Raw genomic sequence first — 13,528 nt, 5'->3', positions numbered from 1 at the left:
CTTTATATTAATATCTTTAAATAAAATCACAAATAAGGATATACCTGCAATCCAGTATTTGATTTTTTTTCTTAAAATCAGCTTATATTCATCATCATTCATTTGAGACTTATTTATAAAAATTATCGGAAATTCTTTGGTCAAATCAATAATTTTATTAATGGAATTTGGCAAAATGGACCTGTATGAGAAAATACAAAATATATCCTGATATATTAATGATTTTGCTAAAAGTATAGGACTTAAATGCTAATAAAAGTTTTAGATATAAACAAAGCCATGACTTTGCACGAACAAGTGCAGACACAGGCATAAAGCCAAAAACGTTTCTCCCTTTCTCTTCAAGTTTTCAACCAAGTCAGAGAGACCTGGTAAACCAATACCCTTTTTTTTTTTGTTTCAAGATCTCTCTGTGTTTCTTCATTTTACTCATGCATCTGGGTATTTTCAGTTTTCCCTTTCTAGTTGAATTATTCTATTTTGCTGAGCTCTGATCCTTCATGTGGCTCTAAATTCGTAGTATTAGCTGCTGTATTATTATTATTTTGCACTGAGTGTTTAGTTTTGGGCAACTTTAGAATTTGAGGGACTTTGTTAATCTTTGATTGGTATTGGTGTTGAATTAGTAAGATTGATTTAGTCACTGATTGTTAATTGGAGTTGACTTTTTTGGGGTTATTGTATTTTGTTGAATACATAGTGTCTGCGCAGCAATTATATCTGCTAAGTTTATAATTCTTGTCATATTTGGGTAAGTAAATGCTACACTCTATTGTTATTACAAAAAATTGGTGAAAATTTACTTATTTCTTGGATCTGTGAATAAATTCTCATTTATTGTATTAGCTGCAATTGAAGCTTTGAATTTTTCAAGCTTAATAGTTTTCAAAAATTTTGAGTAAAATATGAGGGTTTGATCTGTTCCAAGTTTTGTGAAAAGTGGTGTAGAGTTAGATCGTGATGCAGAAAATTAGCGGAATTGTTTAGGAAATATTAAGGGTGGGATCAAATGGGGAATACTTGTGTAGGACCAACTATTTCCAAGAATGGTTTTCTTCAATCGGTTTCTGCTGCAATGTGGCGGCCCCGAGCAAGTGATGAGTCAGTTTCTAATCATACACGTACTGATGAAGCAACTGTGACTGAGGCAACAACGAAAGAACCTGAATCGCCCTTTCCGGTTCAAAATAAACCACCAGAACAGTTGACGATGCCTAAACCAGAAACTAAGCCAGAAACTAAACCTGAAGCTAAACCAGAAGCTAAACCAGAACATCCGACAAAACCCAAGAAATCCCCAGAAATGAAGAGGGTATCTAGTGCTGGACTCAGGACTGGATCCGTTTTACAGACGAGAACAGGAAATTTTAAGGAATTTTTCAAATTTGGTAGGAAACTAGGACAAGGCCAGTTCGGGACAACTTTCCTTTGTGTGGAAAAGGGGACAGGTAAAGAGTATGCATGTAAATCAATTGCGAAGAGAAAATTAATAACTGATGAGGATGTGGAGGATGTACGAAGGGAAGTTCAAATAATGCACCACCTGGCAGGGCATCCAAATGTTGTATCTATCAAAGGGGCTTTTGAGGATGCAGTGGCAGTTCATGTTGTTATGGAACTATGCGCAGGTGGTGAGCTCTTTGATAGGATTATCCAGCGAGGGCATTATACAGAGAGAAAAGCTGCTGAGCTTACAAGGACTATCGTGGGGGTTGTGGAAGCTTGTCATTCATTGGGTGTTATGCATCGTGACCTTAAGCCCGAGAATTTTCTTTTTATCAGTCAAGATGAGGATTCACTTCTCAAGACAATTGACTTTGGATTATCAGTATTCTTTAAACCAGGTATAGAACAACTGTTGTTGTTCTGTAAAACTAAATAATTGCACCTTTTTTTTTTTCAATGTCTTTTCCATTTGCCATTTTTAAGTTGTTAATTTGCTTTACCTGCAATCAATTTTGTATTGCCTGTACCATATTAGAAAGGCATTTATTATGCAAGCCTTACGCAAAACACATAAAGTCATTTTCACATTGCATTTTATGTCCAAATTTGCATGATTTGGACATGAAATTGATTCCCAAACTTAATGAGGGAGATAATAATAAGCTCCAAATAGACAGTTACCGTAACAGTTTCCCGCTTATTGAATGAGCAATGTTGAAAAGAGGAAAGACAATGAATTTTTAGGTGCTCATCTAGTTGGTTTTAACCATGGGTTTCTTTTATTATTGCTTCATATCCAGGATTTACTGCTTGCATTAGCTTTCTATTACTCCTATGATTTTACTTCATTACCTTCTTATTTGGCTAGTCATAGATCTACAAGAAGTTTTGACTCTTCCATAATTTGGTTAAGGACTGGTGATTTCCTTGATACAGGTGAAAAGTTTAGCGATGTGGTCGGCAGCCCATATTATGTTGCCCCAGAAGTTCTTCGAAAGCGTTATGGTCCAGAAGCAGATGTTTGGAGTGTTGGTGTGATCCTTTACATTCTGTTAAGTGGAGTGCCTCCTTTTTGGGCAGGTGAGAATTATTTCCTAGTTTAAAATATTAAATTTTTTTTTATCCTCATGTAACCGATGGTCAACTAATTGTAACTGATTTCCCTTTCTTTGTTCCTTCTTCTACTTGTATTGCACAGAAAGCGAGCAAGGGATATTCGAGCAGGTCCTGCATGGTGATCTTGATTTTTCATCGGACCCTTGGCCCAATATTTCTGAGAGTGCGAAAGATTTAGTGCGGAAAATGCTTGTTCGAGACCCCAGAAGGAGGCTAACTGCTCATGAAGTTTTGTGTGAGTTCGTTTCTGTTGTCTATTTGTTTTTTTAGTTCAAAAATCATTGGTTGTCACTTGTAAGCATTATTTAGATATTACCTAATGAATGAGTATGGGTAATATAAACTGAGCATGGGTTTACTTGTCAATTGGTCTCATGTTGGGATTTATATTTCTGTTTGTAATGTGGAAAAAAATTCCTTGCAGGCCACCCTTGGGTACAAGTTGATGGTGTGGCTCCTGACAAGCCTCTCGATTCTGCTGTCCTCAGTCGCTTGAAACAATTTTCTGCAATGAATAAGCTCAAGAAAATGGCACTTAGAGTGAGTCACTAGTTTGTGAAGATATCATCATTGAAATGCTTTCACACTTGAATGCCTTACATAATGCCCATATTTACTACAGCATGCAGTTTGAAAATATTATTATTAGATTAAAAAAGGACGAATTTCTTTCCCTCTTCTCCTACAGGTTATTGCAGAGAGCCTATCCGAAGAAGAAATAGCTGGTCTAAGAGAAATGTTCAAGATGATAGATGCAGACAACAGCGGTCAAATCACCTTTGAAGAACTTAAGGCTGGCTTAAAAAGAGTTGGAGCAAACCTTAAGGAGTCTGAAATTTATGATTTAATGCAAGCAGTAAGCATCAAATCAAATTTTTAGACATAAGATTTCAAAATGTTTTCTTTTTATTTTAGTTTATTTTATTATTTTTTTCTGTTTTCCTCTATTGAAGATATTTGAATTGGCATTTAAATAGTGAAACACCACTGGTGACAGTGAATAATTATACGTGTGTATAACAGTAACAGTAATAAAATGAAGATGAATGTGATAAGGAGAGGTAAATGGAAAATGGATGAACGGAATATATTAAATTATTGAATTCCTTTTAAAGAATTAACTCTAAGTAATGTTAAAAATGAATAACATATTAAATTATTGAATTCCTTTTAAAGAATTAACTCTTAAGTCATGTTAAAAACGAATAACAATCATAAATCAAATGACACTTATCTGTATCAGATGATTACAGTGTGTCACCATCCAGTTTCAACTAAGGGAGTTATAAGGTCTAGGCGGTCTAATACAAAGATTCCTTACCCTTGAGTCATGGTTTTAATATTCAAGCCAATGAAATTCCTTCTAGGGTTTCGAATAAAACTGTGGGCAATCATGTACTTCAACAAATCATAAATTCCCTCGTAAGGAACGAGTTTGTGGTCTGGGTTGTTATTGAGATAAAAGTGTGCTGCAAATAAGAAATATCAAGAATTTTAAAAGTCTGGCTTCATTCTTTACATATTTTATGACTGAATTAAGAGCTGAAGAAAGAAATTTTATATTCCAGGCATACATTATCTGCTATTTCTTTCCAGAATTATATATGCAAAATTGCAAATCTTTCTTTAGTTTGAGAAAGTTAAATTTAAGATGTCTCTTCTTTTCTTAATATCTGTGTTATGATGGCTACAGACATGTATTAAGTATATGGGAGACGAGGATTTTGCGGCCAATGGCTGGATTTAGTTCTGCTAACTTATTACATCTTTTGGTTCATCTGAGAACTTATGTAAACTATGCTTACACCTTGTCCTTACTGCTTGTTAAAAAAAGGTGCTTTGGATGTATAATCAGTATTTATGAATCTTTTGACATATTGATGTAAAACTTTCATAATTTTGTTTGCCTATCCCTTTCTTGGACATTTACGGCAAGTTGGCAAAGGATCTAAACTTATAACTGGATAATATTTTCTTTTAATGTTTCAATTTGGTATAAGAATATGAAATAATTGATATGGGTTTAAGTGTCCTTAATCCCCCTGTTCTTAAATGCAGGCTGACGTAGATAACAGTGGAACAATTGATTACGGAGAGTTCATAGCTGCAACAATGCATCTAAATAAAATTGAGAGAGAGGATCATCTGTTTGCTGCCTTTTCGTATTTTGACAAAGATGGCAGTGGCTATATTACTCAAGATGAGCTTCAACAGGCTTGCGAGGAATTTGGCATAGAAGATGTTCGCCTAGAAGAAATGATCCGAGAAGTTGATCAAGATAATGTAAGTGATTTCTCTCATCTTAAGAGGGAATTGGTACTAAATTATGGCTAAGAACAAGTTGAATCACCCAATATTCCCTAGGTGCTTTAATTCTGGATATGCAGGGCCACTCCAATAGACCTACAAATCAACAGAAAGTTGGTTTGGTTACTTGGCCAAGATTCAAGTTCAGTTGTCATTCTTTTTGGTTGATTTATATCTCTTATTGAGTAATTGAAATTCCAGTCAGCTTTTGACTGTTGTGTTCATGAGAGTGGTTATGCTTAAGCCATGTTATCACCGCTATAAAATCTTGAAAGACATTCAAAGTGGTGGCTGGCTTCATGGTTTTTATCAAAAATACCTTTTTTAGGTTTTTCCTTCCTCGGATGGTAAACAATCATGTCTTTCTATTTTGCAGGATGGACGGATAGATTACAATGAATTCGTGGCCATGATGCAAAAAGGAACTGTTGCAGTTCCTGCCGCTAAGAAGGGCCTGCAAAGTAGTTTCAGCATTGGGTTTAGAGAGGCACTAAAACTTTAGTGAGGCGGGGCAGTGGTTGATTTCTCTTTCTGTTCTTGGTTAATTTTTGAAGAACTAAGTTGTATAGTGAGGACTTACAATTGCTTATGCGAGAAACTTTTAGGCTTCTCGAAAATGCACCTGCCGAATCTGTTCAATTTTTCATCTCATGCAAGTTTTGCATTATCAAGTGGCAACATGTATTCTTTCTGGAGGAAGAACTCAAATTGATCCTTTTTTTCCCCCCCTATCAGTTATGAGACTGGTGTAACATGTTTGTTTTTGGCTGCCCGGGATCAGAAGTATACACAAGACCTTGTTTAGATTTCTCAGATTTTTTATGACATTATTACAAATCTATAGATCGAGTTGTCTGTTTCAGTCAAGTTCAGATTAAAGATGCTGATTGTCATCCGAAGCTTTTTGTCAGTAAATTCCTTTTTTTTTTTTTTTTTTTTTTTTTTGCCCCCTAAGTGTCAACGCTATGAATTTGCTTCATTGATGCAGTACATATATTCATTCCATCCACTTTTTATCAAATTTAATTGGACAAAATTTGGCTCTGATTGTCGATATAGGTTCTAATCATTCATTGGACAAAATTAGGATAAAATTTCAGGCTGTGACATACTAAACATATAGGGTAATTCTGATAGATTTTTTTATTGTAAATATCAATAAAATTTTAGTCCTAATATATCAATCTATTAAAAAAAAATCTAATTCCAGTAAGTTCTTTATTTATCTTCGTTTGCTAAGGCGGCGTTGACTAATGTTTTTCCAGTTGGTATGAAAATGGTTTTCTTAATTTTGTTGTATTTTAAATTTGGGGGTACGGTCCGGTGTCATTTTCAAAATCACACATTCTAAAAACGAAAATAGTTGTTCACATTTGGTAAACATAATTTATTCAATTACTTAAATTTGCTTTCTTTTGTTTTAATTTAAGTACCTCAGATTGTACTCAGAATGAAGTGCAAAGCAACAACTAACTTTCATAACTTGTCCTAATTCCAAAGAATCTAGCAACTAGCAGCAACACATCCAACTCAAAGAAATTTTCCTCAGTTCCTCTAAAATACCTAATATATATATATATATATGAGTAATGTTAGAGATCTTTAACAATTAAGTCTCAACTTAAATCTTAATTGATGTAGCATTAATCTAATTTATGATAAAATATTTATTTAAACTGTTATGAAATTCATAATCGAGAAGATCAAGAACACGTAATAGTTGAGAATCAAATTATTGAGATCCCAACATTCAGTGCTCAGTGGCGCCTTTAATGATAGGCGAATTAGGTAGTTGCCTAGGGCCCCGTATTTAGGAAGACCCCAATTTTTGGGTATCTATTTAATAATTAATATAATTAATATTTTTTTAAGATTAAAAAAAATTAAGTTACGTATATATATATTTTTTGTACAATAAAAAAGCCTAATTTTTAGGCTTTACCGTATCATTACTCTCATTCATAATTCTCTCTTATTTGATAATCTTTACCTTAAATATAAGATATATTTTTATGGTATAATAATTATTTTGAACGTTACTTCTTTATTTTCTTTTACTATTTCCCAAAAAAAAAATCAATGCTTTCCCTTCCCAAAAAAACTCTTATTAAAATTCGTAATGTTAGATTTTTAGAGCTAACTTTTAGTATTCTATTAAAATATATTTAAAAACTCATTATCTATAAACCGATACACATTGAATCAAAGCTATTTTCAGCAAAAAGTTTTGTGCTCTCTTCTTTTTCTCTACAAAATTCATTGCCATCATCATTTTCATCTCAACTAGTCAATTGACTCAATTCCAGGTGCTATCATTCTATTTTTTTCTATTTTTTATTATTACTGTTCTTATCCTTTTAAAATTTAATTTATTTTTGATTTTTTGTATAGATTTTGGCTTGAATAATCTAGATAAAAATTGTGTTTATTTATTTGTTTTTTTTTTATTTGAAAAGCATGTCAACTAGAAAATATGCATCAGGATATGAAAATAAAAAGAGAGAATAGAAAAGTTAGTCCAATCTCAAAAAGGAGCTCTTGATAAATTTGTCACAACTAGTAAAAAAAATATAGATTTAAATGAAAAATTAGTTATTGAACAACCAAGTTCAAATGAATTAAACAATGATGAAACAGTGAATGAAATAAACAACATTGAAGATGATAACAATAAAATGCCTACAAAGTTAATGTAGGAAATTTATTTGTTCCAAAAAATATTTATGATACAGGAAGATGGGAAAATGTTGATTCAAAGTTAAGAGATCTTTTAGTTGAAAAAGGCTCAATTAGAGAGAATAACATAATTTTCCCAAAAGATGAAATTTCTAGGCATTTCTCTACTGCATTTTACGTTAAAATGTTACCAAATGGAGAAAAAACATGATAGAAAATGGTTAATATATTTAAAAGATTTTGATGAAGTATATTGTTTTTGTTGCAAATTATTCAATACAAGTTGTAGCAAAAATCAGCTTAATGATGAAGGAACAAGAGATTGGAAAAATCTTAGTTCTAAACTTAAAAGTCATGAAACAACCAATGAACATATAACTAATATGAATGCATGAGTTGATTTAGAAGCAAGACTATTGAAAAGAAAAACAATTGGTAAAGATGTTCAAGTAAGAATTGACAAGGAAAAAGAACATTGGCAAAAAGTATTAATAAGAATTATTGTTATTATAAAGAATCTTGCTAAAAATAATTTAGCATTTCGTGGAAAAAAAAATGAGAAGATTTGTGAGGAGAGAAATGAGAATTTTTTAAATTTAATTGAAATGATTGCAGAGTTTGATCCAACAATACAAGAACATATTCAACGTATTAAAACCAGTGAAATTCATAATCATTATCTTGGACATAACATACAAAATGAACTAATATTAATGCGAGCACTTGAAATAAAAAATCAATTAACAAAGTTAAGGAAGCAAAGTACTTTTCAGTTATACTTGATTGTACTCCATCTGTAGGCCACCAAGAACAATGTCTCTTATATTAAGATATGTGGATATTTCAACAAATCTAATAAAGGTAGAAGAATATTTTTTAGGATTTTTACAAGTTGACAATACCATTGGAAAAAAGTCTTTTTAATGAACTTGTGGATGTAATTAAAACTCTTGAACTTGATATTAATGATGTAAGAGGACAAGGATATGATCATGGATCTAATATGAAAGGAAAAAATCAAGGTGTACAAAAAAGATTATTAGAAATAAATCCTAGAACATTTTATACACCATGTGACTGTCATAGTCTTAACTTTGTACTTTGTGACATGACTAATTCTTGTCCTAATGCTATTTCATTTTTTGGAGTTGTTCATGGTCTTTACTCACTATTTTCTTCTTCATCTAAGAGATGAAAAATTATACAAGATAATATACCTAATTTAACTATTAAATCATTGTCACAAACACGTTGGGAGAGTCACATAGAAAGTGTCAAAGAAATAAGATTTCAAGCTCCCCAAATTAGAGATGCTTTACTCAAATTAGCAGAAGTTAATGAAGATCCTAAAATAAAAAGTGAAGTTAAATGTTTAGCAAGATATGAATTGGAAAACTTTGAATTTTTTTTAGGCATGATTATTTGGTATGATATATTATTTGTTGTAAACACTGTTAGTAAAAGCTTACAAAAGGACGATATGCAAATTGATGTTGCCATAAATCAACTAAAAGGTCTTATATCATTGTTTGAGAATTACAGAGAAAATGGTTTTGTGTCTGCTATGATTTCAACTAAAAAGATTGCAAATGAAATGGAAATAGAACCAAAATTTCATGAAAAACGTATAATTCGTAGAAAAAATAAATTTGGTGAGAATAATAATGAAGAGAAAATTACATCTCCCAAACATTCTTTTAGAATTGATTACTTTGTATATATAGTAGATCAAGCTATTTCTTCAATCACCAATAGATTTGAGCAGTTCCAATTCTATGAAAATATTTTCGGATTTTTATTTAATTTTGAAAAATTAAAATCATTAGATGATGAAAGTTTAAAAAGTTATTGTATTAATCTCGAAAATGTCTTGAAATATGATATGTTTTCTGATATTGATGGATTAGATTTGTTTTTGGAGTTAAAAGTCTTAAAAGAAGTTTTACACATTGAAAGAAATACTACACTTGATATACTTAATTATATTAAAAAAGTAGATTTTTTTCCAAATGCATTTGTTGCTTATAGAATACTATTAACAGTACCTATAAGTGTTGCTTCTGCTGAGAGAAGTTTTTCTAAATTAAAGTTAATAAGATCTTATTTAAGAACTATAATGTCACAAGAAAGATTAAATGGATTATCTATATTAGCTATTGAAAAATACTTGTTAACTAAATTAGAATATAAGATTTTAATTAATAATTTTGCATCTCAGAAAGCAAGAAGAATAAAATTTAATTGATTAGTAATTTGCATTAGTGATGGCTTGCAGTAAGGATCATAACAGGTAGGAGCAATGATTTAAAGTTCACAAGAAGATTATGATTGTGTCTAATGAAGTTTTAGATCATCTTAAGGAGATGGAATTTGTGGAAGATAAAGTTAGTTAATATTCATGTGGAAATAAATAGATATCTTTCCGACTATTTTTTTTATCTTGTTAATAATTGTTGTAATTTAAGGTATTATTGACTATAGTTGAATTCTGAGCTACTTGATGTTGTTTTGAGAGTTTTTTGAGCTATTTAATGTTCTTGTGAGAGTTGATATTTTAACATCAGAAGACCTAAAACAAAATTTCGCCTAAGGCCCCCAATTAGTTAAACCCGGCCCTGTCAGTGCTTTTCATATTAGGGCAAACTAACAACATCTTTTATCCAGCCTAGTAGTAGTAGTAGTAGTAGTAGTAATAATAATAATAATAATAATATTAATTTTAACAATAATAATAATCATAGAAATTCATTATTATTGTTATTAACTACTATCAAAATAATAAAAATAATAAAAATAATGTAATATACTATACTATAATATAATATAATAATATTGAGGACAAAAGGAAAAATATGAGATTTGGATGGGATAAAATGGAGAGTTTAAGGAATGATAACTTAGATGGTCAACCTCTCATGAGAATCAAGTTCTCATTCCTTAATTTAAAAAATATGTGGGCCCTACACATTTTATTCTCATTCTCCCTTTTATTTTAACAAATAACACTATCAATTATTTTCATCTCAAATTTTAATTCTCTAGTCCCACAAATAAATACACTATAAATACAAGAGTTTAAAGCAAACCAAAAGTAGGTGACGTATTATCATTCCTAACAACATCACATAATTCAATAGAAAAAAGAATAATGATTTAAGTTTAAAAAGATCACTTACTACAGTGAGAAAAGAACAATTGAGAGAGCTGCAACAGCATTCTAAAGTGTTGGGATTATGTACTCTTTAAAGCTTATTAATTAATTTATTTTTTTGAGATATTTTCAATTGCATAAACATTTTGAGTAAAGTCCATTTAATCATATTATATGTATTTATGTGATCACCATGTGGATTAACAGAAAACATAAATACAAGTTATCTTATGATTAAATAAATTAAGTTAGCAGTTGATAAAATAAAGTTGGGCACTTTATTTAGATATAGACTATAATAAATTCATTGAATGATTTGTCTTAATTATGTATGAATTTATTGATGTAGTATGATTACATTGAATATGATCACATATGAGATTTAATTAACTTTGTAATAATTATCAGACTTATTAAATCTCATAGGCATTGATTTTACTGTAATCTTAATCTTGAGTTAGTTATGATTTCATGATTGTAATTGTTATTCCATTTGAGTTACCAATGGGCACGACACACTCTTGTAGTCAAGATTACCCGGTATTTTGGTGGGAGCAATTATGAGTATTGAAGTTATAGATTAATAATATAGAATTTGTACAACACATCTCTTAATAGGTTTTCGGCACTTGATCATAAAATTCTCTGGCCATAGTGTGTCAACATATCTAGTATGTTGAAAATGACCATTAGAGAAAACCAATAAGTATCAAGGAACAAGATGTAATTAAATTGATTGGATAATTGAGATATCGATTTAATTAACGATGTGGTACAAAGAATTATGCAGTAAAGAAATCAATGTGGCATGAGTCGAATTATTATTCGAAAATACTATTCTAGATAGCATACAATTATGGAGGTCAATTCCAATCTTTTAGTGGAATAGATTTGAAATTAAATAATTGGGCTAGTTTGTGTGTAAGGGGTCTTGTGTTATTTTACAAGTTGAGCCCTTATAACAAAAGAACAATTAACGCCACTTTTGGTTTTATTAGTTTTTAATTTAAATCAAATGTGATTTAATAGAATTAAAAAATAAATAAATATGGAGCCTAGGGTTTCTACCAAATAGAAATATAAAATAGCTTATTTTCTCTAAAAGAAAAGAGAGAGCCACATTATACAGATAAGAAAAAAATATTTTTTCTCTCTAATTTTGAGAGAAATATTTTCTCATGCTAGTTGCTTTTACTGGTGATAATAGTGCCCACACGTCAAGTGCAGATCAAACATGAGTCATAACCTGGAAGATCATTAGTGACGGATCGTAATCTAACAAGATTGGTGGTGACGGATCGTGGTCTAACATGAGTGGTGGTGACGGATCGTGATATGGAAGCCTAAATTAATTCAACGAAAAAGCCAAAACGGATTGTTAAGGCATAATTTTCTAGATTACGAATTCCTATGTAATTATGTATTGTATGAGATCGGTCTTAAAAGTTTTTTTTGAGAAAAATTAATTTTTAACCAACACAAAGTTGCGTTGAATCATAGATTGAAAATAGGGCTCCTTATTAAATTATTTTATTTTAAATAGTTATAATCCGCAAGTAGATTAAATAAATAATAAAATAATATTAATTAAATTGTTAAAATAAGCAACCAGCATTTGAAAAGAATAAAATAAAGTTAAATAAATTTCTGCGCCACGTCATATTTAACAGTCACTGTCAAAGGTGCCGATAAAATATATTGTTTTGATATCCTGATTGGGAAAACACTCCTCAACATTATCAATAATGTTATATTGTTATGCTTGCAAAATTAAATACAAAGTATGTATCCTATGTGATTGTTGATCGCCACGTATTAATCTATAGTTAACTTTATTAGTTCATGGTTAATGTGTTAATTAGAAACATGGGAAATTTACGAAAATAACCATTATTATTTTATTATTTTTGCAATTAACCCTCTCAACTTTTTTCTATCAACATTAGCCAAACACAAGCCTTTTTTCTCAAATTACCCTTCTTTGCGTAACAAAACCAACATCGTTTCTCCCATATCGCCAAACCAAAAGCAGCTTTTCGCTCTTGATTCATCCGTCAACGGTGACCGCAAAAGACAACGATAAAAGTGATATCCGATCATAATTTATCCGGATCCAACATAAATCGACATCCGAATCCCGAATCCAACACAAATCGACATCACTTACTGGTATGAGTTATTTTCTGAACAACTGGGCAAAATCTGGATCTGGCGACAGGCTGCCTGTCGCAGCAAAACTTGGTGCGACAGGCAACCTGTCGCACCAAGCAAGGTGCGACAGGTGCCCGTCGCACCAAATCTTGGTGCGACAGGCGCCCGTCGCACCAAGCAAGGTGCGACAGGCGCCCATCGCACCAAACCTTGGTGCGACAGGCGCCCATCGCACCAAACCTTGGTGCGACAGGCACCCTGTCGCACCAAGATTCGGGCGACAGGTTGCCTGTCGCACCCACCATGAAATACATCATTAAAATTGTATTATTTTAATATGGCTGAAATAATTTTTTTTTTATAATTTCAGGCTTAATGGATTCAGTTGTACTTGAATTGTGTTACGATGGTTGGTGGGAGACATTAGAGAATAGCCGTATGGAGTACGTGAATGGTAAAAATCGAGCATTTTTTGTTGGAAAAAATTATCTGTTTGATCAGTTACTGGCAAGAGTATACGAGGTGTTACAAATTAACCCTAATGACTATAGTATCACCATGAAGACAACTTTGAGGTCTAGTAACACATTATATCGTATATGTGCAATGCCCATGGATATATGCGATGATGAAATGGTGAGGGTTGTGTTGCATATGGCATCAGACATAGCTAATTTTGGA

At 31.5% G+C, this 13,528-nt stretch overlaps 1 protein-coding gene across 2 annotated transcripts; it reads left to right on the top strand.

The window, feature by feature from the left end:
• The first annotated feature begins 282 nt into the window (after positions 1–282).
• LOC102612197 (calcium-dependent protein kinase 1) lies at positions 283–5,736 on the top strand. 2 transcript variants are annotated; one of them, XM_052439725.1, is made up of 8 exons: positions 283–371; positions 1,029–1,844; positions 2,383–2,526; positions 2,645–2,797; positions 2,987–3,102; positions 3,251–3,418; positions 4,621–4,845; positions 5,246–5,736. In XM_052439725.1, exons 2-8 carry the CDS (start codon positions 1,076–1,078, stop codon positions 5,369–5,371), a joined length of 1,701 nt encoding a protein of 566 aa, XP_052295685.1. In that variant the 5' UTR covers positions 283–371; positions 1,029–1,075; the 3' UTR covers positions 5,372–5,736. The 2 variants fall into 2 exon arrangements, with proteins under 2 accessions (XP_052295685.1, XP_006485498.1); XM_006485435.4 differs by having other exon boundaries at positions 293–1,844.
• The last annotated feature ends 7,792 nt before the right edge of the window (positions 5,737–13,528 follow it).

This window comes from Citrus sinensis, chromosome 4, assembly GCF_022201045.2.
Source record: "Citrus sinensis cultivar Valencia sweet orange chromosome 4, DVS_A1.0, whole genome shotgun sequence".
NCBI classification, from domain to species: domain Eukaryota; kingdom Viridiplantae; phylum Streptophyta; class Magnoliopsida; order Sapindales; family Rutaceae; genus Citrus; species Citrus sinensis.
Note: the sequence above shows the minus strand (reverse complement) of the source record. Positions and strands in the feature narration are given on the sequence as shown.

What these genes read in the sequence shown, in the direction of transcription:
- LOC102612197 (XM_006485435.4), top strand. Translation starts at nt 1,010, where the DNA reads ATGGGGAATACTTGTGTAGGACCAACTATTTCCAAGAATGGTTTTCTT. An exon ending in AACTGCTCATGAAGTTTTGT is followed by an intron (nt 2,798 to 2,986) that starts GTGAGTTCGTTT and finishes AATTCCTTGCAG; the next exon opens with GCCACCCTTGGGTACAAGTT. An exon ending in GAGAAGTTGATCAAGATAAT is followed by an intron (nt 4,846 to 5,245) that starts GTAAGTGATTTC and finishes TCTATTTTGCAG; the next exon opens with GATGGACGGATAGATTACAA.